Here is a 26,095-nt window from a genome sequence, read left to right as displayed (position 1 = left end):
TAGAAATTACTTTACAACAATATAAAAGATAAATATGCAAAATGTGAAATGCAAGTGTTAAAGTATCAAAATTACATGTTACATTTATACACACGCACATACACATATGAACTTATCATTATCCAAAGAAAGAAATCACTTTAAATTGATATATAAAGGTTCTGATTATGTGACACTGTAAACAATATTAATAATATAAATCCTCTTTGTGAAATGCTAACTAAAATATGTAAAACATCTGAAAAGCATCTGAAACCTTATGAAGTTGTACGAAATTACTAGGATAAATAACTAAAAGTAGAAACCTGAAATACAGAAGAAGCACCTTTCTCTGATAACACTGAGCCTACAAAGCACAAACTGGGAATTCTGAGGTGAAGGGTCAGAAGAAACAACTCTTTCATGAAGTGGGGGCTCAAAGAATTTCACCTCTAGATTAAGGTTAAATTAGCAGTAAATCTAACACTCTGGGGAGTACAAAGGAAGATTTTTCTTGTGTTTGTTTGTTTTCTTCATACTAAGTACAAGGAGGTAAATGTACCTGGGAGTTAGTAATCAAAAACTGGTGCTCTCACAAATATCCTGAATTCACATAATCTGAATCAGGAAACTGCAAAGTGTACTTAGTTGCAAATGGTCCTAGACTGGTAGTATTCCTGGGCATCTGTCAAGTAAATGATAAATCCTCACTAGTGGATTGTACCTTTACCCTAGGCCTCAAATAAATTTGAGAGAAAATATGGAGTTTGAAATTAAAAGTAACTAAACATATCAAGAAGAAGAGCAATACACAAAATGAGAAGCAAAAAAACACCACAGAAATAGACTGAAATATTAGAATTAAGACTTAAATATTAGAATTATTGAAAGCAGCTGTTTTGCCCCTTTCCTGTTTAACCATTTCTGCCCCCTCTAACCTTAAAAACCTAATTATAGGAATGAGATCACTAAGCAACTGAAACAAACTCCTGACTTACACTCTCCTGAATGCACGTTATGCCTTTTCTAACCTGTTGATTCTTTTCCTAGATAAAAAGTAGTAAGAATAAAGAATTAAATAGTTAAAGAATGATTAGCTCTCTATCCCAAATAGCCCCCTAAGGAATACTGCAGGCAGATGATGCAGGCAAGATAACATCTGAAGAAAGAGTCAGCCAGCCTGCACGTAATGGTGAATGATACAGAACCCAACCTCCTGCCTCAAAGATTCGCTGAGATTCTTCTGCCTCCATTTATCCCTTTAAAGACTGTCACGGCTGAGCAGAATCTTTGGAGTTGGTCTCTGGAGACGAGTCCACCATCACCTCAGATTGCCAGCTTTTCAGATTAAAGCACCTTTCCTTTCTATTGACACCTGTCTCTCAAATTATTTGCTTATGAGCAGTGAGCAGCCAAACCTGGGTTCAGTAATATTATGAAATACAGATATAAGTTAGAATTATACTTAAATATTGGAATTATCAGATACAAATTATAAAATAAAAAAATTTATTTGTTAAATAAGGAAAATACAAGACTGAATATACATGGAGAACAATTCCATGAACTTCTTTTTCTTTAAAAAGAACAAAGTAGCTATAATTTCTACAAACGGGCAACAGAGTAACTAAAATAGATTGGCAAAGATGAAAAAAGAGTAAACTGAAGTGGAAGATGGGAAAAAATACGCAGAAATCAGCACAGAAATTTTAAAATACAGAAATGTAAATAGAAGACAGTAAGCAAAGTTCAAACAGTTACTAGCGAAGAAGTGAAATAAAATGAGAACAAGCAATATTTAAAGAGATAACTGATGAAAATCAGCAAACAAAAGAAACACATTCTATACCTAGAACATAATATTGTTAAAACTGCAGAATACCAAAAACAAAAAGAAATCTTAAACTTTGGGAAAAACAAATATTAAAAAAGAGAAAAATGATTATTCCAAGTTCTCAACAACAATACAATCCAGAAGACAGTGAAAGTCTTCAATGTGCTGAAAGGAAATAATTTTTAATATTAAATTATATACCCATCAAAATGTATTTTAAAAAATTAAGACAACTTAAACACGTATCAGACAAAATTCAACAGAGTCTACAAAATCTCCAACAGAACTTCAAAGGAATTTCTAAATCGTGCCCATCAGGCAGAAGTGATCCCAGATACATATGAAATGAAGAAAAAATTAAAAACATATGAAGTCGCATGAACATGCATAAAGCAAAATAAATAATAATTCTTAAAAAAAAATAATTATAATCGGAAAACTAACATTTAAGTTACAACACAAGAAAGAAAGTAATCCTTTCTTATCAAAGAATTATGATATTCTAGGTGCTTCTACTGTCTGGGAAACGGATAAAGGTGGTAATTACCTTTAGATTTGCATATGTTAAGTATTACTTCTATAATTTTTAGGGTAACCATTTAAGTGAATGTGAAGAACATAAAATTGTCCAATGTAGTAGAGGATAAAAAAGGAATTCTTTTATATCTAAAGACCTAAAGGCAACAAAGAAGAGAAAAATAAAGAAATAAACCAAATATCCAGTGATTATATTAAATGTAAAAAAAGGATTAAGTGATACCGTTAAAAAAAAAAAAACAGGGCTTCCCAGGTGGCGCAGTGGTTGAGAGTCTGCCTGCTGATGCAGGGGACGCGGGTTCGTGCCCCGATCCGGGAAGATCCCACATGCCATGGAGTGGCTGGGCCCATGAGCCATGACTGCTGAGCCTGCGCGTCTGGAGCCTGTGCTCCGCAACGGGAGAGGCCCGCATACCGCAAAAAAAACCCCAAAAAAGAACAGTTTTTAGACTGAATAAAAACATACAATTCAGGTTCATGTTGTTTACAAAAGGTATCTAAGAGGTAAAGATACACAGAAATAATGAAATCAGAAAGGCAGAAAAGGTTGGACCAGAAAACCGTAACAGGTAGTGGGCTTCATTAAAATTTAAATAAATAGACTTTTAGAAAAAGGCACTGCCAGAGATAAACAAGAACATAAAGTAAATATAAAATATCTGAGTTATAAGAATTATTTCAATATTTGTATAAGCCTAAAAACATAATGAGGATGTGTGAAGGAGAGGATCTGGAGGGGAGAGTGAGGGAGTGGGGAGGCCTTCAAGGACAAATATATAAATCTACAATCATGATGTGGGATTTTATATATATCTCTCTCAGAGATTTCGAGAAAAGCGAACAGTAAGTATAAAATACTTTAACACTATTATTGAACAACCTTAACCTAATGGACACAACTGTACCTAGAAAATACATAATACACATTAATGTCAAGTACACATGGAATATTTGCAAAAACTGACCATAAAACTTTAAAACAACACTACACAAATAAGAAAGGACTGAAATCATACAGAACATTTTCTCTGGTCTCAAGTCAATTAAGCCAAGAAGCAAGCAATAACAAACGTTAACCAGAAGATCTCATGTTTGAAAATTAAGAAATATGCTTTTAAGTAATCTATGAGTCAAAGAAAAAGAAAATTAAAATACATTTGGAATTAAACTAGTGAGAGTAAACATCACAAGAAGATATAAACATTAAAAATATAAGGGAGGGGCTTCCCTGGTGGCGCAGTGGTTGGGAGTCTGCCTGCCAATGCAGGGGACACGGGTTTGAGCCCTGGGCCGGGAGGGTCCCATGTGCTGCGGAGCGGCTAAGCCCGTGAGCCACAACTGCTGAGGCCCGTGAGCCTGGAGCCCATGCTCCGCGGCGGGAGAGGCCACTGCGGTGAGAGGCCTGTGCACCGCGGCGAGGAGTGGCCTCCGCTCACCGCAACTAGAGAGAGCCCACGGGCAGCAATGAAGACCCAATGCAGCCAAAAATAAATAAATTAAAAATATATATATATATAAGGGAATATTACAAACAACTTTATTTAAAAAATTTGAAAATTTAGATGAAATGGGCAATTTTCTAGAAAAATATAACTTGTCAAAATAATAAAACACCTGAAGAGTGCTAAATCAGTTAAAGAAATTGAATCAATAAAGTCTTCCAACAAAAAAATTTCAGGCCCATATAGTTTCAATAGTGAATTCTATCAAATGTCTGTAAACAATTCATTTAGTTTTCCAGAAAACAGAAAAAGAAGATATTCCATATAATTCACTTTGTGTAGTTAGCAAAGCCTTGATAATATAACCTGAAAAGGAATGAATAAAAAGGGAAAATAGCAGGCCAATCTAATTGATGAATACAAATGTAAAAGATTCTGAACAAGATATTAGCAAAGCAAAGCTAGAAATAACTTCAAAAATATAATACACCATGACTGGAGACTAAACAATATGCTACTAAATAACCAAGAGATCACTAAAGAAATCAAAGAGGAAACCAAAATATTACCTGATAACAAATGGCAATGAAAACAGGACCACCCAAAACCTACGGGATGCACAAAAGCAGTTCTAAGAGGGAAGTTTATAGCAATACGATCCCACCTCAAGAAACAAGAAAAATCTCAAATAAACAACCTAACCATACAAATAAAGCAATTAGAAAAAGAGGAACAAAAAACACCAAAAGTTAGCAGAAGTCATAAAGATCAGATCTGAAATAAATGAAAAAGAAACGAGGGAAACAACAGCAAAGATCAATAAAACTAAAAGCTGGTTTTCTGACAAGATAAACAGAATTGATAAACCATTAGCCAGACTCATCAGGAAAAAAAGGAAGACTCAAATCAACATAATTAGAAATGAAACAGGAGAAGTAACAACTGACACCACAGAAATACAAAGGATCATGAGAGAATACTACAAGCAACTATATGCCAGTAATATGGGCAACCTGGAAGAAACAGACAAATTCTTAGAAAAGTATAACTTTCGAAGACTGACCCAGGAAGAAATAGAAAATATGAACATACCCATGACAAATAATGAAATTGAAACTGTGATTAAAAATCTTCCAACAAACAAAAGCCCAGGGCCAGAATGACTTCACAGGTGAGTTCTATCAAACGTTTAGAGAAGAATTAACACCCATCCTTCTCAAACTCTTCCAAAATATAGCAGAGGGAGGAACACTCCCAAACTCATTCTACGAGGCCACCATAACCCTGATACCAAAACCAGAAAAAGATCTCACAAAAAAAGAAAATTACAGGTCAATATCACTGATGAACATAGATGTAAAAAACCTCAACAAAATACTAGCAAACAGAATCCAACAACACATTAAAAGGATCATACACCATGATCAAGTGGGGTTTATCTCAGGAATGCAAGGATTCTTCAATAAATGCATATGAATCAATGTGATACACTATAATAGCAAACTGAAGGATAAAAACCATACGATCATCCCAACAGAGGCAGAAAAAGCTTCTAACAAAATTCAACACCCATTTGTGATAAAAACTCTCCAGAAAAGTGGGCACAGAGGAAGTCTACCTCAACATAATAAAAGCCAATATGACAAACCCACAGGCAACATCATTCCCAATGGTGATAAACTGAAAGCATTTCCTCTAAGATCAGGAACAAAACAAGGGTGCCCACTCTCAACGACTATTATTCAACATAGTTCTGGAAGTTTTAGCCACAGCGATCAGGGAAGAAAAGAAATAAAAGGAATATAAATTGGAAAAGAAGAAGTAAAACTGTCACTGATGGCAGATGACACGATACTATACATAGAAAATCCTACCAATGCCACCAGAAAACTACTAGAGCTAATCAATGAATTTGTAAAGTAGCAGGATACAAAATTAATGCACAGAAATCTCTTGCATTCCTATACACTAACAACAAAAAATCAGAAGGAGAAATTAAGGAAACACTCCCATTTATCACTGCAACAAAAAGAATAAAATACCTAGAAATAAAACTACCTAAGGAGACAAAAGACCTGTACACAGAAAACTGTAAGACACTCATAAAAGAAATCAAAAAGAATACAAACAGATGGAGAGATACACCATGTTCTTGGATTGGAAGAATCAACATTGTGAAAATGACTGTACTACCTAAAGCAATCTACTGATTCAATGCAATCCCTATCAAATTGCCAATGGCATTTTTCACAGAACTAGAACAAAAAACTTTACAATTTGTATGGAAACACAAAAGACCTCGAAGAGCCAAAGCAATCTTGAGAAACAAAAAAGGAGCTGGAGGAATCATGCTCCTTGACTTCAGACTATACTACAAAGCTACAGTAATCAAGACAGCATGGTACTGGCACAAAAACAGAAATACAGCTCAATGGAACAGGATAGAAAGCCCAGAGATAAACCCATGTACCTATGGTCACCTTATCTTTGACTTAGGATGCAAGAATATACAATGGAGAAAAGACAGTCCCTTCAATAAGCAGTGCTGAGAAAACTGGACAGCTACATGTAAAACAATGAAATTAGAACACTACCTAACACCATACACAAAAATAAACTCAAAGTATATTAAAGACTTAAATGTAAGGCCAGACACTATAAAACACTTAGAAGAAAACATAGAACACTCTATGACATAACTCACAGCCAAGATCCTGTTCGCCCCACCTCCTAGAGTAATGGAAATAAAAACAAAAATAAACAAATGGGACCTAATGAAACTTAAAAGCTTTTGCACAGCAAAGGAAACTATTAGCAAGACGAAAAGACAACCCTCAGAATGGGAGAAAAAATTTGCAAACGAAGCAACTGACAAAGGATTAGTCTCCAAAATTTACAAGCAGCTCATGGAACTCAATATAAAAAAAAGCAAACAACCCAATCTAAAAATGGGTGGAAGACCTCAACAGGCATTTTGCCAAAGAAGACATACAGATTGCCAAAAAACACATGAAAAGATGCTCAGCATCACTAATCATTAGAGAAATGCAAATCAAAACCACAATGAGGTATCACCTCATACCTGTCAGAATGGGCATCAACAAAAAATCTACAAACAGTAAATGCTGGAGAGGGTGTGGAGAAAAGGGAACCCTTTTGCACTGTTGGTGGGAATGTAAACTGATACAGCCGCTATGGAGAACAGTATGGAGGTTCCTTAAAAAACTAAAAATAGAACTACAATATGACCCAGGAATCCCACTACTGGGCAGATACCCTGAGAAAACTAATTCAAAAAGAGACATGTACCCCAATGTTCACTGCAGCACTATTTACAAGAACCAGGTCATGGAAGCAACCTAAAAGTCCAACGATAGATGAATGGATAAAGAAGATGTGGCACATATATACAATGGAATATTACTCAGCCATAAAAATGAACGAAACTGAGTTATTTTGTAGTGAGGTGGATGGATCTAGAGGCTGTCACACAGAGTGAAGTAAGTCAGAAAGACAAAAACAAATACTATATGCTAACGTATATGTATGGAATCTTAAAAAATAGTACTGATGAACCTAGTGGCAGGGCAGGAATAAAGACAGACATAGAGAATGGACTTGAGGACACGAATGGGGAAGGGGAAGCTGGGATGAAGTGAGAGAGTAGCACTGACATATATACACTACCAAATATAAAACAGATGGCTAGTGGGAAGCTGGTGCATAGCACAGGAAGATCAGTTCGATGCTTTGTGATGACCTAGTGGGGTGGGATAGGGAGGGTGGGAGGGAGGCTCCAGAGGGAGGGGATATAGGGATATATGTATACATATAGCTGATTCACTTTGTTGTACAACAGAAACTAACACAACATTGCAAAGCAATTTTACTCCAATAAAGATGTAAAAAAATATATACATAATACACCATGATCAAGTTAAATTCCTTTCAAGTATGCATATTAGATATAACATTAAAAGATCAGGGACTTCACTGGCGCAGTGGCTAAGACTCCATGCTCCCAATGCAGGGGGTCTGGGTTCGATTTCTGGTCAGGGAACTAGATCCCACGTGCATGCCACAACTAAGAGTCCGCATTCAACAACTAAGGAGGCCACGTGCCACAACTAAGGAGCTGGTGAACTGCAACTAAGAAGCCCGTCTGCCGCAACTAAGGATCCCACATGCTGCATCTAAGGAGCCAGTGAGCTGCAACTAAAGGAGCCCTGGAGCTGCAACTAAGGAGCCCATCTGCCACAACTAAGGAGCCCGTGAGTTGCAAATAAGGAGCCCGCCTGCACAACTAAGTCCTGGTGCAAATAAATAAATAAATAAATTTTTTTTTTAAAAGGATCAGTGGTAGCCAGGGATGAGGGGTGTAGAGTTGGCAAGGGATAAATAGGAGCATAGGAGGGATTTTTAGGACAGTGAAACTATTAATACCATAGTAGTAGATACCTCATGCATTTGTCCAAACCCACAGAAATTTACAGTGCACCTGCAGACTAAGAAATTCTCCTGTAATATGAGTAAACATAGATGTTATGGCCATCAAGCCACGAGGTGCTGCCATGGCTCCCCACTGTGCACCCTGAGGGGAATCAAGATATACAAAAAACAGGACACTGGCCTAAGACAGTTAAGGTGCATATCAAAGGAATGATTTCAAGGAGCCTAGACTCTTGCATCTTCCCATAGATAAAATGTGCTAAATTCATTAACTTAGGATGTCTAGTTTTTCTTTAACAGTAATATTTTGATGTTCTGACTACTTGGTTTTTGTTGCAAAAACTCCTATATACCCTGGTTCCTCCCTTACCTCTTCGAATCAGTCCCTCAGAGCTATCTGAGAGGCTATCTCCTGAGCTTAAGTCCTCAGCAAGTCCTCAAAATAAAACATAATTCTCAACTTTTAGGTTGTGCATTTTTTTCAGTCGACAAACCCTAATTTAAACTATGAACTTTAGTTAATAATAATGTATCAATATTGGTTCATCAATTTTAACAAATGTACAAGGTGTTAATAGGGGAAACTGTGGGGAGGAAAGAAGGGTATATGGGAACTTTGTAATTTTCGCTGTATTTTTTATAGGAGTTTGTGGTTTACAAAAAAAATTAAGTCTACTTAAGAAAAAAAAAGATACTATTTATAAGGAATTTTTTAAATGCCTAAAGTCCAGAAATAAAAATTTTGGTAACACATATATAACACCTTTTCACTCATACACAAAACTACCCTCTAAAATGTTGAATGAAAATAAAGACCTAAATAAAGGGAGCAATATATACAGTGATCATGAACTGGAAGAGTGGATTTTATAAAGATGTAAATTCATCCCCCACTGATGTACAGCAATGGTTCTCAACTTCTGCCCCGCCCCCACCCAGATATGAACAATGAAGGTTGGGGTGGTTGGACAGTGGCAACAGGTACCTATATCCATTAATAAGTAATTGTGATTATTTAAGAATAGAAATTTTAATTTTTCTTCCAAAATTATGTTTATCATTTTGACTAATAATTCTAAGTTGTTAGGACGTAATTAAATTGTTTGGAATTAACTACTTCGAAAAGAAACTTTTAGGGGCTTTTTTTGGCCTATTGATACCATGAAAAAATCACTGAGACAGTAATCAGCCCATGAGATGCAACATTCAGGAAACTCTTGACGTCACTGTTCCTGAGTGAGATCAATTCTCTCGCAATCCTAACCTCCTAGAAAGCCCTCATGCATTTGGAAATCCACTGTTAGGAACAAGCACTGCAACACAGAACCATTACTTAGTATAACCAACTAAGAAGGTATTTCTAACCCATAATAAGCTTAAGAAACATCCTTAATAACTAAAAAAGTCACATTGTCACTGAAAACTATTTATCAATACCTCTGATATATATTTCTTAAATCTGTTATATACTGATGCTAGAATATACCCAAATATGTATGCCTTTACCAGTGGTGTTTTAAACAATAATACTTTGAATATAGAGATAACATATCTTTATTTTGTTATACATAATATCATAAATATTATCATTGTGTTCTTAGTTTCCTCAGAATTTATTTCTATGAAAATTTATGAAGTTACATAGCTTTAAAAATGCATAACTGTAAGTGAACAGTGTTTGAATGAACTTCTCCTTTGTGATCTTTTCCTACTCGACACTGAAAAAACCCTATTATCACACACTGATTTAGTCAGTAGTATATTTTAACTAAGGGTTCCAGAAGTAAAAAGAATTCATTCCAGATGGTTTAAATAAAGAGATTTTAATGAGGAGAACACAGATGTATGAGCAAGGTTAAGGAAACAGCCAGGGCTGCTGATGCAACTTAAAATAGCTAACGCAGGAAACCAATACCATACCCCAGACTCAAGGATCGAGATGAGAAAATAGTAATAAGAGAGCAAAATAGAAGAGGGGCTGCTGAAACTCTACTCACAACATGGTGTTCCAATCTGTCGTGTCATTTGAGGGATGTCCCTTCTAGTCAAAAAGTAGGAAAATAAGTTTTGTAACTTTTTCCTCCCTTACTTGGTTCTCATCTCGCTTTAGCCAAATTTTTTAACATCTTTTTGTTCTTGATTCTTATGTAGTGTTAGAGGAAAATGGGCTGATATGAAAGAACACCAATGTGGATATTGGAAATTACTTTGCAACACAAGGAGTCCTTATAAAATGCAAATCTTATCTCAATAAATAATATAAAGAAATTTCCCCTTGTGTCCTTCGCCTTCTGAACTTTCCCTGTAATGTGCCACCATGCAAATGTTTCCAATATTGTTTGAACTGTAGTTTAACCCATCAATCATTTTTATAACTTACAGATTTTGACTTACACTTAATTTTTTTGTTTGTTTTTGTTTTTGTTTTTGTTTTTTTGCGGTACGCGGGCCTCTCACTGTTGTGGCCTCTCCCATTGCAGAGCACAGGCTCCGGACGCGCAGGCTCAGCAGCCCAGCCGCTCCACGGCATGTGGGATCTTCCCGGACCGGGGCACGAACCCATGTCCCCTGCATTGGCAGGCGGATTCTCAACCACTGCGCCACCAGGGAAGCCCCTACACTTAATTTTGAGTCACATTTTATTACCACTCCAAGGTAATAAAAAATTTATTCCATGTTTTCTTCTAGTGCTTTTATTATTTCTTTCTATCTGGTATTTATTTGTTCTTTCTTAAAAAAAATTTAGTTTGTTTCTGCTATTTATTGTTGTTTTTATATTTAAACTCCTGATGCACTGGGAATTTATCTTGGTGCACATTATCAAGTAAGGTGTAGATCTGAAATAATTTCAAACATTTTCCACATTTTTATCTTAAAAAGATTTTTTTTTAAACATTTAATTTTATTTATTTTTGGCTGTGTTGGGTTTTCATTGCTGTGCACAGGCTTTCTCTAGTTACAGCGAGAGGGGGCTGCTCTTTGTTGTGGAGCACAGGTTCCAGGCACGTGGGCTTGAGTCACTGTGGCATGTGGGCTCAGTAGTTGTGGCTCACGGGCTCTAGAGCGCAGGCTCAGCAGTTGTGGTGCACGGGCTTAGTTGCTCCACGGCATATGGGATCTTCCCGGCCAGGGCTCGAAACCGTGTCCCCCGCACTGGCAGGCAGATTCTTAACCACTGCGCCACAGGGAAGCCCCTTACAAAGAAGATCTTTTATTCTATCTCTTCTAACTGCCTATTCTAATAAAAAACAAACATACTAATTTATCTATAGTATCTCCATCTCAATAACTTACCAAATTACTGTTTTGTGACACTTTTATTAAAGTACAGTAGTTTACAATATTATATTCCTTTCAAGTGTACAACATCATGTTTAATATTTTTATGGATTTTAAGTTATAAAATATTAGCTATACTCCCTGTGCTGTATAATATATTGTTGCATCTTATCTATTTTATACATAGTAGTTTGTGTATCTAACCTTCTACCCCTATTTTGCCCCTCCCCCACCCCTCTTCCAACTAGTAAACTTGAGTTTGTTCTCTATGAGTCAGTTTGTTTTGTTATATTTATTCATTTATTTTTTAGAGTCCATATATCATTGATAACATAGAACAGTTTTCTGTCTCCACCTGAATTATTTCACTAAACAAAATAAATCCTGGTTCCATCCAAGTCCTTGCAAATGGCAAAATTTCATTCCTTTTTATGACTCAGTAATATTGCACTGTGTATATATACCACATCTTCTTTATCCATTCCTCTATTATTGGACACTTAGGTTGCTTCCATATCTTGGCCATTGTAAATAATGCTGCTGTGAACCCTGGGGTACATATATCTTTTCAAAATAGTGTTTTCATTTTCTTTGGACATATACCCAGGAGTAGAATTGCTAAGTCATATGGTAGTTCTATTTTCACTTTTTTGAAGAAACTGCATAGAGTTTTCCACAATGGCTACACCAAAGTACATTCCCACGGATGTGGGTCTTTTTAATGATAGCCATTCTGACAGGTGTTCAGTGATATCTCACTGTGCTTTTGATTGGCATTTCCATGATGATTAGTGATGCTGAGCATCTTTTCATGTAGCAGTTGGCCATCTGTAAGTCTTCTTTGCAAACATGCCTACTCAGTCCTCTGTCCAATTTTAATTGGATTGTTTGTTTCTTCAATGTTGAGTTTTATGAGTTCTTTATGTATTTTGGATATTAACCCCTTGTCAAATATATTGTTTGCAAATATTTCTCCTATTCAGTAGGCATCCTTTTCATTTTGTTGACAGTTTTCTTTGCTGTGCAAAAAGCTTTTAAATTTGATGTAGTCCCATTTGTTTATTTTTCCTTTTGTTTCCCTTGCCTGAAGAGAAACATCCAAAAAAATATTACTAAGACTGATGTCAAAGAAAGGACTGTGACTTCTTCCAGAAGTTTTATGGTTTCAGGTCTTAACATTTAAGTGTTTAATCCATTTTGATTTTGTTTCTGTACATTGTGTGAGAAAGCAGTCCAGTTTGATTCTTTTGCATGTATGTGTCCAGTTTTCCCATCACTACTTTTTGAAGAGACTGTCTTTTTCCTATTATATACTCTTGCTTCCTTTGCTGTAGATTAATTGACCACATGTGGGTCAGTTTCTTTCTGGTCTCTATTCTGTTCCAGTGATCTATCTGTCTGTTTTTGTACCAGTACCATACTGTTTTGATTACCATAGCTTTGTAGCATAGTCTGAAATCAGGGAGCAAGATTCCTCCAGCTTTACTCTTTTTAATCAAGATTGCTTTGGCAGTTAAAGGTCTTCTGTGGTTCCATATACTTTTTAGAATTATTCTTGTTCTGTAAAAATCGTCATGGGTATTTTCATATGGATTCTAGTAAATCTGTAGATAGCTTTGAGTATTACGGACATTTTAACAATATTTATTCTTTCAATCTATGAACATGGGATATCTGGTTTTTTGTATCATCTTTAGTTTCCTTCAACAATGTTTTATGAGTATAGATTTTCCACCTCCTTGGTTAAGTTTATTCCTAGGTATTTTATTCTTTTCAATGAGATTTTAAATGGAATTGTTCTCTTGTCTTCTCTGACAGTTCATTACTAATGTTTCGAAAAGCATCAAATTTCTGTATATTAATCTTGTATCCTGTAATGTTACTAAATTCATTTATTAGTTCTAACAATATTTTGGTGGAGACTTCAGGGTTTTCCATATATAGTATCATATCATCTGCAAATAGTGACAGTTTTATTTCTTCCCTTCAAATCTGGATTCCTTTCTTTCTTTTTCTTCTCTGATTGCTGTGGCTAAGACTTCCAATACTATGTTAAATAGAAGTGGTGAGAGTGGGCATACTTGTCTTATTCCTGATTTTAGAAGAAAAGCTTTCAGGTTTCCACTACTGAGTATGATGTTAGCTGTGAGTTTGTCATAAACAGACTTTATTATGTTGCCATGTTTCCTCTATACCAACTTCAATGAGAGTTTTTATCACGACTGAATGTTGAATTTTGTTAACTGAAATGATTATGTGATTTTTATTCTTTTTGTGAATGTGGCGTATCACACTGATTGCTTTACAAATGTTGAACCATCCTTGTGTCCCTATATTAAACCCAACTTGGTCATGGTGCATGGTTCTTTTTATATATTGCTGAATTTGGTTTACTAATATTCTCTTGAGGTTTTCTGCAGCTATACTCATCAGAGACATTGGTCTGTAATTTCTTTTTTTCTTTTGTAGTCTTTGTCTGGTTTTGGTATCTGTGTGATAGTGGCCTCGTAGAATGAATTTGGGGATGTTCCCTCCTCTTCAATTTTTTGGAAAAGTTTGAGAAGGATAGGTAGTAGCTATTCTTCATATGTTTGGTAGAATTCCCCTGTGAAGCCATCCAGACCTGGACCACACTTGCCCTGTTCAGAAGTAAGGCCAGGTCAGAGACAGCTCTAGACCAGTATGTGGTTCAAACCTCTCATTCCCCAAGGAGGATCCCCGAGCTTCTGACATCCTCTCCTCACTAGGGTGCAAGTCCAGACCTGATCATTTCTCCTCCCTTCCTATCCAACTCCATGTGGATCTTTCTTTAGTCTTGGTTATAGAAAAGCCTTTCTCCCAGCCTACACTTTGTTTCAACGACAGTAGGCACACATGTACTGTATTTCTGAGGTGTTCATGGGGGGGGGAGGGAGCTCAGCATCCTCATATTCTGCCATTTTGATCTCCCTCTTTCAGAATTATTATATTGCCTTTATTAGTTTTGCAAACTGTTTCTCTTGAAATTTCTAAACTTTCAATATCACTCCCAAATAGTAATCATACTTCATTTTATTATCCAAATGTGTCAGCTTATATTGCCAATATTAAAGAGGAGTTGTGAGAGTGGACATCCCTGCCTTGTTTGACTTCAGTGAAAATGACTCTACTAGTTTTCCTTGAGCATTATGTTGGCTTTGGGGTTAAAAGGCTTTTTTTCCCTTCCATTTTCTACTTTTCACTCTTTACATATCCCTTTATTCATCAATACTCCTCTGTATACTTCCCCCAAAAAACAAAACTCTTACACAACTACAGTACAATGATCAGAACGATGAAATTAACAATTATGTTCTAACCCACAGAACTGATTTCGGATTTCAGTATTTGTCTCAATAATGTTCTTTTTACCAAAAAAAATCTAAGATCATGCACTGCATTCAGTTCCTTTAGTATCGAATATGGAACAGTTCTCTGAGTCATTTCTTTGTATTTCATGATACTGACACTTCTAAAGAGTACAGTATATTGTGAAAAATATATCTCAATGTGAGCTTGTCCAACGTTTCCTCATGAGTAGGTTTAGACTCTGAACTTTTGGTAAGAATACTACAAAAGTGAGGTTGAGTTCTTCTTCTAGGTGCATAACACAAAGTACATGCTATTAACTGGTTCTATAACTGGCAGTGTTCGCTTTCATCATTTGTTTATGGTAGTGTCTACCAAGTCTGTACAGGTAAAGTATCAATACCATTTTACCCATAATAGATATCTTGTAAGGAGACAATTTGAGGAGGTAAATACTGTGTTCTTCACTTTCCCCCACTAGTTTTACAGTGCGAGCACTGAGTTAAAAATTTACTTTAGTTTATACTTTTTACACTCATCAGTGTGGTTATGTTATTTATGCTATGGCATGGCATGGTTCATCTGTTCTGACAGCATCCAGTTTTAGGATTTTCCCTCCAACTTTACTGATTTTTTTTTTCTTTCTGAGTATGTGAAACATGAAGATAACTCCAAAGTCAAGATTATTCAAAAAGTATATTCCAGTAAGTAACATCCCTTTACCTCAATTCCCTCTAAGCTTTCCACTTCATTTACATACACACACACCCAACGGGTAGCCAATCATTCTATCTTATCTTTTTTTTCTTTTTGGTCAAGTGACCAGATACATGTGTATATTCTATTATTTCCCTTTCTTTCTTCTAAAAAAAACCTCGAATACTTTTAGACACTCTTTTGCACTTTGCACTTAAAAAAATGTATCCTGAAAATCTCCTTGCATTTGTCCACAGAGATCTTCCTCATAATTTTTTGCAATGACAAAAAAATCCATTGTATAAGTTGTACCACAGTTTATTCAATCATTGTCGTATATCTCAGCATTTAGGTTGTTCCCAGTATTTTACAAGTACAAACAATATGGTATTTAGTAACCCTATGAATTTGTTTTCATAAAACTGGAGGTATATCTTCATGGCAAATTCCAGAAACAGGATGGCTAGGTCAAAAGATAAAAACATATGTAATTTTGGTAGATAATGTCAAATTTCTTTCCATGAGAATTGTATCAATTTGATTTCCAACAAACAATGTAATAGTACCTGTTTCCTCACAGCCTAAAAAACAGAGTGTTGTTATAACTTAATTTTTATCAATCTGATAGGCGAAAATGGTATCTTGGTGTAGCGGTATTTTGTAGTTCTCTTCTTTCATACGTTTTAATATCTGCTTACTACAGTTTCACAGGTACTTGGGTCTATTTTAGATTTTTACTATACTGCACTGATGTGAGAGACAGTAAGTTTTCTCTCTTAAACATATTAAGAAAATATGCATCTATGTCTGTTTTATTAGAATGTTTTAAAATCCATTTTGTCAAATGTTTTTTCAGGAACTATGAAAATAGCTGAAAGGAAGTGGCAAGGGATAAGAACAGAAAATTCAGAAATGGCTCTTAAGCCACACTCGTAAGAGAAATACAAATTAAATCATCCAAATACAAAAATTAACCATGGATCAATGACCTACATATAAGATCTAAAATGATAAAACTATTAGAAGAAAACATAGAGATAAATATTCAGGCTCTTAGAATTTGCAATGGATTCTTAGATTTGACACCACAAGCATGAGTAAAAAAATGAAAAAATAGGTAAGTTGGACTTCATAAAAGTTTAAAACTTTTGTTCATCAAAGAATATCTTTAAGAAAGTGAAGAGACAACCTACAGAGCGGGAAGCCAATAGCTGCAAGTTATTAACAGTTGCATGTTGTATATCTGATAAGGGTTTAATATCCAGAATATATAAAGAACTCTAATAACTCACAATAAAAATAAAATCCATCTAATTTTAAAATAAGCACAGGATCAAATACACATTTGTTCAAGAAAGATATACAAATTGCCAAAAGTACATGAAAAGATGCTCAAGATCACTGGTGATTAAGAAAATGCAAATCAAAACCATAATAAGAAATCACTTCATACCCCCTAGGTCAATAAAATTTAAAAATCAGAAAATAAAAGTGTTTTAGAGGATGTGGAGAAATAAGAATCTTCATACATTTCTGGAATTTAAAATGGTGCCGCTGCTGTGAAAACAGTTTGGCAGTTCCTCAAAAAGTTAAAATAGAATTACCATATGATCCAGCAATTTCACTCCTAGGTATTTACACCGAAGAATTAAAAAATAAGTACTCAAGCAGATATCTGTCCACGAATGTTCACAGCAATATTCACAGCAACCAAAAAGTGAAAACCACCCAATGTCCATTGACAGATGAATGGATAAACAAATTGTAACATATACATAAAATGAAATAAATTATCAGTACATGCTACTACCTGGATAAACCTTGAAGACATTATGCTAAATGAAAGACATCAAAAACAAAAGGTCACATATTGGACAATTCCTTTTATATAAAATGACTAAAACAGGCAAATCCATAGGAGTAGAAAGCAGATCAGTGGTTGCCAAGGGTTGCAGGGAAGAAGGGAATGAGGAATGACTACGTAATGAATATTAGGTATTCTTCTGGGGTGATAAAAAGAAGTTTTGATACTAGAGAGAGGTGGTTGCACAACACTGTTAATGTGCTAAAAACTACTGAACTGCCCACTTTAAAATGGTTAATTGTTTAAGTGAATTTCACCTCAATTTAAAAAAATCATACTGACATATTTTTAAATCATTCCTAAGAGCAATACAAAAATTTGATAAAAACGCTTTGTTGAAAAGACCAAGAAGAAACAGACATTTTCATATATTAATGATAGGAGTAAAAATGGGTACAATTCCCATATCAGGAAATTTGGCAATATCTAATATAATTACAAATATATTAACCTACAGACATTCTTCCACCAGGAGCAAGTAAGGTACACACAAAACTACTCACTGTAACAGAAAAAGACTACAGATAATGCAATGGTCTGTTAACAGAAGACTAATTAAATAAATTGTTGTACATACACACAAAGAAATGAATGCTACGATGCTGGAAAAGGGAAGGGAGGGGAGGGGAGGGGAGGGGAGAAGGGAAGGAAGGAAGGAAACCAAGAAAGCTCTCTATACACCAGTATCTTTTTTGGGGGGGGTGCGGAAAGAGCATATATTTCCTATTTATATAGATAGACGAATATACAACAAAGTAGTTAAGAGCAATTAACTCTGTGGACATAGATAGGAAGGCAAGAAGTGGTAAAGGCTTTTTGCTTTACATATCTCTCTCTTTTTTTTTTTTTTTGGTTTTTTGAACCATGGGAATGAATTACAAAAGGAAAAATTTTTAAGACTACCAGTTGTTTTAAAATCAAAACTCAATCTAACAGGACAATTACAGTTTAGACAAGATAACACATGTAAAGCACATCACTCAGTGCTTGCCTTTCCCATTTTAAGACTGTAAAATTAACAAACTCACTTTCCTTCAAATAAACTAATCTCTTGCCAATCCTCACCTGTCTCTATGCTCTAGGATTCAGCCATAAACTCTCTTTATGTCCTACAGTGTGCTGTATTTTCTTGTCTTCCGGAATTTTTACACAGTCTGTTAACTTTGGCCTTTCTCCTCCTCCTTAATTTTCTCTTACTCAACCTCAGTCCCAGGGTAGAGTTTCTTCCTCTGAGATGCATTTTCTTACAAATATCCCCACATTCACACATACACAGAAACACACAGCCTAGGTTGGATCAGAAGCCCCTCCTTGTTATTCCAACACTACCTTCTGGTTAGACATATAGACTTCAGATTGAGACAAGCCTGAATCTAAATCGTGAATTTGGCACTTACAAACTGTATGATGTCCAAAAACGAACCTAAGCCCTGTATTCTCAGTTTCCTGAACTACAGAATAAAAATCACATCTGACTGATAGTAGTGTCAAACCAATATTAAATGAGCTAATGTATGTAAAGCACACAGCTTGGCACATACTAGTCATTAAACTGTAACCAGTTTTATTATTATTACTTTCATGGCACTGAGCACTTTAGTAAACTTTAGTAAACTAGTGGTATATTTCCCTCTTTTTCTTTGCGATAAAGCCTTCTTTAAAAATTAAACTTACTCTTTATACTGGGGCAGAGACTGTCTTGATAATATCTGTATACTTTGGAACAGTGCTTAGTATAACTTAGGTACTCTGTAAATATCTGATAAACTTATGTCAATATGGTGAGCGATAACTTAGAAATAAGAAAACCTTCAAGAAATCAATTTGATCAGTGATCTCAAAAAAAGACAACCATTCTTTCTGTATCAGTAAGTAAAGAACGGTGTTTACCAACTGATTTTCCCCATGTAGCACATTTAACCTGTTAATATTTATTCTAGAGAAAAAAAGTATCTATCAGTTATCTATTAATATGATAAAAATAAAACTTTACTTTTAACAAATTGTCTATGGATTCCAAATGACTGTAAACTTAAGAAAAACTGATTTTCATACTTATGTTACCTTGAATTATTTAAGCTTCAAGCATTTCATCTATAACATGAGGACTCAATGAATTTTAGCAACTAGCACAGTTTACAATATGGAGCACAGATACAAATAGTATCAGTAAATATTAATTATAAAATCTTATGATCTAAAAAGCCAATTCATTAATTTAAGATTTCCTTCAAAATATTAAAAAATTCAGAAGTCTGTTGAGTAAAACTGAACCAGAAAAAAAAGAGAAATATACTTAAATAAAAATAATTTTATCAGAAAAAGATGAGCACATAATTCCAGGATCAATTATAAAATGACTAACACAAGGTAAAGTAAAATTGACACTGCTGGACTGACAGTCTTAATGTACATCATTTATTCCAACATTCTGTACCTCGACATCCTGAACACTGGATAAAAAAGTTGATTAAATCCAGAAGTGCGATGTCCCTGTCTTGTTTATATGATTCAATCCAGTCATCAACCACAGACTGTGGGGGGAAAAAAACCATAAAATTAAAAATTAAAAAATTTATATTATAGCAAATAAATTTTCAAAAAATTCCTGTTTTTCCATGTGTATCTATTTAAACAAGCAAACTACTTACCTAAAATTATCTCTCTGTAGCCAAATAAAACTAGAGATTCCCTCATGTTGAAAGGCAATTCAAAGGTAAATTACTAGGTTTCAGAAATTTGTGCAAAATAGAGCACAATATAAGCCTGACTTTACCAGTCACATTAAGTCCAATAATTATTAAACAACTGTAGATACTAATATTCAAACCATACTATGAAAATAACTAAAAAAGTAACTTCACTTATACATAGATATAAGCTTTCTGAGTATCAGAAAACCCAGCAGAGAATAAAAAGAATACACACCATATATAATAAAATGCCTTTTTTTCCCAGGTATACAAGGATGACTCAATATTAGGAACTCAATTCAATTTATCAACAATGTAAAGAAGAAAAATAAATGATTTTAATACTAGATCTCAAAAAGGTATCTGATAAAAATCCTGCAGCCAAGCTTAATAAAAAATGTCTAGAAAAACTAGTGTTATGTGATATGTTGGTAAACAACATAAAGACAAAGACTACAACATATTTGTTGTTGAAATCCTTAACACTTTTCAGCTCTAAAAAAGAATGAGGCAAGGATGCATCCCTAAGCATTCAACACAGATTTTAAAAGTTTTTAGTTTGTGCAAAAATTAGTAAAATATCAGGAAACACAATTCTCCTTTCCTATAGTTGATAAGAAAATTTGAGTCTCTACCAAACTGACTTGAAAGATTAATAAAAAAATTTGACAAGACAACTGACAAAAGATAAATGTACAAAATAAAATTTTAATATTGGCAATATATAAGAAATATAAATAGATTGAGAAGGCTGTTCACAATGAAAATCATCTAAAAACAAACTCAAAGACTGTATAAATTTTAATGATGAAAATTATAAAAAATTTACAGGATATGGAAAATGACCTAAATAAGTTTCATATACTGAATTTTTTAAAAAAGATTTAGTGCTGTATCAATAAAGTCTTTCCAAATTGCTAGATAAATTTAATGTGATTCCACTTAGCATACTACCAGGCAGAATTGTTGAGGGTCTTTCTGGGGGTGGGAGGTGGGAAAGCACAGGAGACCAATAAAAATAATTTTTAAAACAATTTTAAATAAATTTTTAGTTTTGTACTTAGGTATAATTATATACAGTAAATGCGTAAATCTTAAGTTACTCCTTGATGAAAGTTTACATATACATACACCTGTATAACCATAACCAAAATGAAAATATAAAAAAATTTCCAGAACTGAAACAGGCCACCTCATGTTCCATTCCAGGCAGTAACCATCACAAATGTCAATAGTTTAACTATTATTCCTTTACAGTAGATATGTTTTTAAAATTCATATAATACTGTGCTTTGTGTTTGATTTCTTCCAGCCAATGTTTTATCAGTGAGATTCAGTCATGTTATAGTATGTGTTATCAGTAGTTCCGTGTTTGTACTGCTGGATAGTATTTCATTGTATTAATATAGCATATTTTATAACCCATTTTACTACTGATGTACATGAGAGTCGTTTCCATTTTAGGGCTATCACAAATAAAATTGTTATGACCATACCTGTACACATTGTTTGACATAAACATTTTTTCTGCAGTATATATACCTAGTAGCAGACTTATTAACAAACAGAATACATATATATTGAGGGCCAGTACACAATGTCATCCAATTTTCCAAAACAGATGTATTAAATTATACATCCTCCAGCAATGTATGACATTAGGTGCTCCACATCCTCACCAATACCAGGTGTTGTCAGCCCTTTTATTTTAACCCATTCTGCTGGAGCGTACCCCTTTCCCTTCTTTAATGATCTCTTCTGAGGAGCAATCGTATTTCCTTCTCTAATATGAAAGGGGGACTTTATCATTAACTGCTGATGTATATAACACTGTTTCTCTGTCTCATCACATTAGTGTCTGGAAGATTTTGTTTTAAAAGTACAAAGAAAATACAACGGTGGTAGGAGAGGCTAAAAAGAAAAAGAAAGAACAGCATGGTATCTGTTCAGGGTTCACTTCTGTTGCATAATGTGTTCAGGCCCTCTTGGCTAAAAATGGTGGTGAGGCCTAAGAATGGATAGAGCAGGTTAACAATGACTTTGAGACTCAGGAGCAAAGCAGAAATGCTTTGTGACCCAGGTAATGAAGTATGGCACAAAGCAGAGAAGGAAGCCATTTCCCCACTTCTATATGGGGCCCAGCATTGTGAACACACTCTGAACATGGTGACCAAATTTTTCTTTAGCTCCCAAAGCACAAATATTAATTTATAATCCCACCAGTTGTATATGAAGAGCACAAAACATTCTGAATAAATAAGGCTAATGAGGAGGGACTTGCATTAGAAATATTAAAATAATACAAAAATACTGAAAACAATGTAGATTGAAAGTAATGTAGGCCTAGAAAAGTAATACAAGAGAGTAGAGCATAGAAACACATCCAGGTATATTTAAAACAAGCTATAACAGAGGAGATATTTCAATTTTAGATGGAAAAGGGTGGTTTATTTAATAAATAATACTGATATAATTGGTTATTCACCTGGAAGGAAACAAAGTTATACCTTTTAAAAGTTATCAGAGACGTGTAGGGGCAAAGGAATCTAAACAACTAATACAATACCGTAGTGAAGAATTCAATACAGAATGTATTTATTATTTATTTACCCATTCAACCATTCTGTATCTTTTGATTAGAGAACTTAGTGAATTTACATTTAAAGTAACTACTGATAGGTATGTGCTTATTGCCATTTTGTTAATTGTTTTCAAGCTGTTTTTGTAGTTCCTCTCTATTCCTTTCTTCTTCTCTTGCAACAAATGAAAATGGCAATGTAACATACCAAAATTTATGGGATGCAGCAAAAGCAGTTCTAAGAGAGAAGTTCACTGTGATAAATACCTACCTCAAGAAACAAGAAAAATCTCAAATAAACAACCTAATTTTACATCTCAAGGAACTTAAAAAAAAAAGAACAAATGAAGCCCAAAGTTAGTGGCAGGAAGGAAATAATAACGATTAGAGCAGAAATAAATGAAACAGAGACTAAAAAGCCAACAGAAAAGATCAATGAAACTAAAAGCTGGTTCTTTGAAAAAATAAACAAAATTGACAAACCTTTACCTAGACTCATCAAGAAAAAGAGAACTCAAAAAAATAAAATCAGGGCTTCCCTGTTGGCACAGTGGTTGAGAGTCCGCCTGCCGATGCAGGGGACGCGGGTTGGTGCCCCGGTCCGGGATGATCCCACATGCCGCGGAGCCGCTGGGCCTGTGAGCCGTGGCCGCTGAGCCTGCACGTCCGGAGCCGGTGCTCCGCAACGGTAGAGAGGCCGCAGCAGTGAGAGGTCCACCGCAAAATAAATAAATAAATAAATAAATAAAATAAAATAAAATAAAATCAGAAATGAAAGAGAAGTTACAACTGATTCCATAAAAATGCAAAGGGTCATAAGAGACTACTATGAACAATCATATGCCAACAAATTGAACAACCTAGGAAAAAAATGAGTAAATTCCTAGAAACATACAACCTAGTAATACTATATCATGATGAAATGGAAAATCTAAACTGACCCCAATTACTAGCAAAGATTTTGAATCAGTAATTAAAAACCTCCCAACAAACAAAAGTCTAGGACCAGAAGGCTTCACTGGTGACTTCTAACAAACATTCTAAGAATTAATGCCAGTCCTTCTCAAACTCTTTCAAAAAAAGGAAGAGAGTGGAAATCTTCCAAACACATTTTATGAGGCCAGTACTACCCTGATACCAAAACCAGAAAAAAAATGCCACAAGAAAAGGCCAATATTCCTGATAAACATAGATGCAAAAATCCTCAACAAATATTAGCAAATCAAATTCAACGATGCATTAATAGGATCATATACCATGACTGAGCAGGATTTAGTCCTGTGATGCAAGGATGGTTCAAGATGCAAAAATAAATGTGATACACATTAACAGAATAAAAGATAAAAACTGCATGATCATATCAATAAGTGCAGGAAAAGCTTCTGACACAATACAGTATTCATTTATGACAAAAACTCTAAAACAAACTGGGTATAGAAGGAACAAACCTCAACACAATAAAGGCCATATATAACGCCCACAGCCAACATTACTCAATAGTGTAAGGCTGAAAAGATTTTCTCTAAGATCAGGAAAGACCAGAGTGAACAAACACTCTCATCACTCCTAGTCAACATAATACTAGAAGTCCTAGCCAGAGCAATCAGTCAAGAAAAATAAAAGGTATCCAAATAGAAAAGGAAGAAGTAAAACTTTTTTTTTCAGATGATATGACCTTCCATACAGAAAATCTTAAAGACTCCATCAAAAAACTGTTAGAAAAAATAAACTTATTAAGTTGCAGGATACAAAATCAACATACAGAAAACAGTTGCATTTCTATACTACATAAAATTGCATTTCTATATTACATCAAATTTAATAAATCACTAAATTTAATAGCAAAAAATCCAATTTAAAAGTTGGCAGAGAAACGGAATAGTTTTCCAAAGAAGGAATACAACTGGCCAAGAAATACGTGAAAAGACGCTCAACATCACTAATCATCAGGAAAATGTAAATCAAAACCACAATGAGATATTAATGTCACACCTGTTTGGAACAGCTACTAAAAAGATAAGAGATAACAAGTATTGGTGAGGGTGTGCATTGCTGGTGGGAATGCCACTGGTACAGCCACTATGTAACACAGTACAGATGTTCCTCAAAAAATTAAAAAATAGAACTACCATATGATCCAGAAATCCCACTTCTGGGTATATATGCAGAGGAATTAAAATCAGGATTTTATTAAAATATCTGCACTTCCATGTTCACTGCATTCACAATAGCCAAAATATGGAAACAACCTCAGTGTCTGTTAAAAGATGAATGGATAAGGAAAATGTGGTGTATATATATATATATATATATACATACACACACACACACACACATATATATATACACACACACACAATGGAATACTAATTCGTCCATGAGAAAGAAGGAAATCCTGCCACTTGCAACAACTTGAATGAACCTTGAAAGCACTGTACTAGGTGAAGTAAGTCAGAGAAAGACAAATACTATATGATAACACTTATATGTGGAATCTAAAAAAAAAGCCAAACTCAGAGAAATAGACACAGAGTAGTATTTACCAGGGCTTGAGGGTAAGGGAAATGGTGAGAAGTTGGTCAAAGGGTACAAACTTCCAGTTGAAAGATTAACAAGTTCTGGGGATACAACATACAGAACAGTGACTATAGCTAATAATACTGTATTATATACTTGAATGTTGCTAAAAGAGTACATCTTAAATGTTCTCACCAGAAAAAACAAATGGTAATAATGTGAAGGGATGGAGATGTCAGTTAAAGCTATGGTGGTAATTATTTTGCAACATGCAAATGTATCAAATCAACACACTGTACACCTTAAACTTACACAATCTTATAGTCAATTTTATCTCAATAAAGGTAGAGGAAATAAAAAAGAAAACACTGCCCATCTAGAATTTTGTTATCTGGCCAAAAGGTATCTTTCAAGTAAAAGCAACATAAAAACTTTTCAAAGAAAACTAAAACAAAACCAAGCAGATAGACTAATAAACACTCCTCTTGAAAGAAAACTACCCAGACTGAATAAAAATCAATCACATGATATTTACAAGAAACACACTTTAAATATAATAGCACAGATAGGTTGCACTAAAAGGGAGAAAAAATGTATACCATGCAAACATTAACTATAAAAAAAGCTGTTATGACTATGTTTACAGCAGACAAATCAAAACAAGGAATTACAAACATAAAAAAAAAACATACTTTATGGGACTTCCTGGTGGCGCAGTGGTTAAGAATCTGCCTGCCAATGCAGGGGACACGGGTTTGAGCCCTTATCTGGGAAGATCCCACATGCCACGGAGCAACTAAGCCCGTGTGCCACAACTACTGAGCCTGTGCTCTAGGGCTCACGAGCCATGACTACTGAAGCCCGCACCAGCCCGCACCTAGAGCCCATGCTCCACAAGAG

The 26,095-nt window shown here is 34.7% G+C and overlaps 1 protein-coding gene across 1 annotated transcript in view; it reads right to left on the bottom strand.

Annotated features, from left to right (window-relative positions):
- Nucleotides 1–26,095, bottom strand: part of STAG1 (STAG1 cohesin complex component) — a 423,440-nt gene that overhangs the window by 225,593 nt on the left and 171,752 nt on the right. Inside the window, exon 5 of the mRNA XM_067737732.1 lies at nucleotides 19,845–19,941. Within this exon, the coding sequence (XP_067593833.1) occupies nucleotides 19,845–19,941 (97 nt within the window). The remainder of the gene's footprint in view (nucleotides 1–19,844; nucleotides 19,942–26,095) is intronic.

Source organism: Pseudorca crassidens, chromosome 5, assembly GCF_039906515.1.
Source record: "Pseudorca crassidens isolate mPseCra1 chromosome 5, mPseCra1.hap1, whole genome shotgun sequence".
NCBI lineage: Eukaryota > Metazoa > Chordata > Mammalia > Artiodactyla > Delphinidae > Pseudorca > Pseudorca crassidens.
This window is presented reverse-complemented; position numbering and strand designations above follow the sequence as displayed.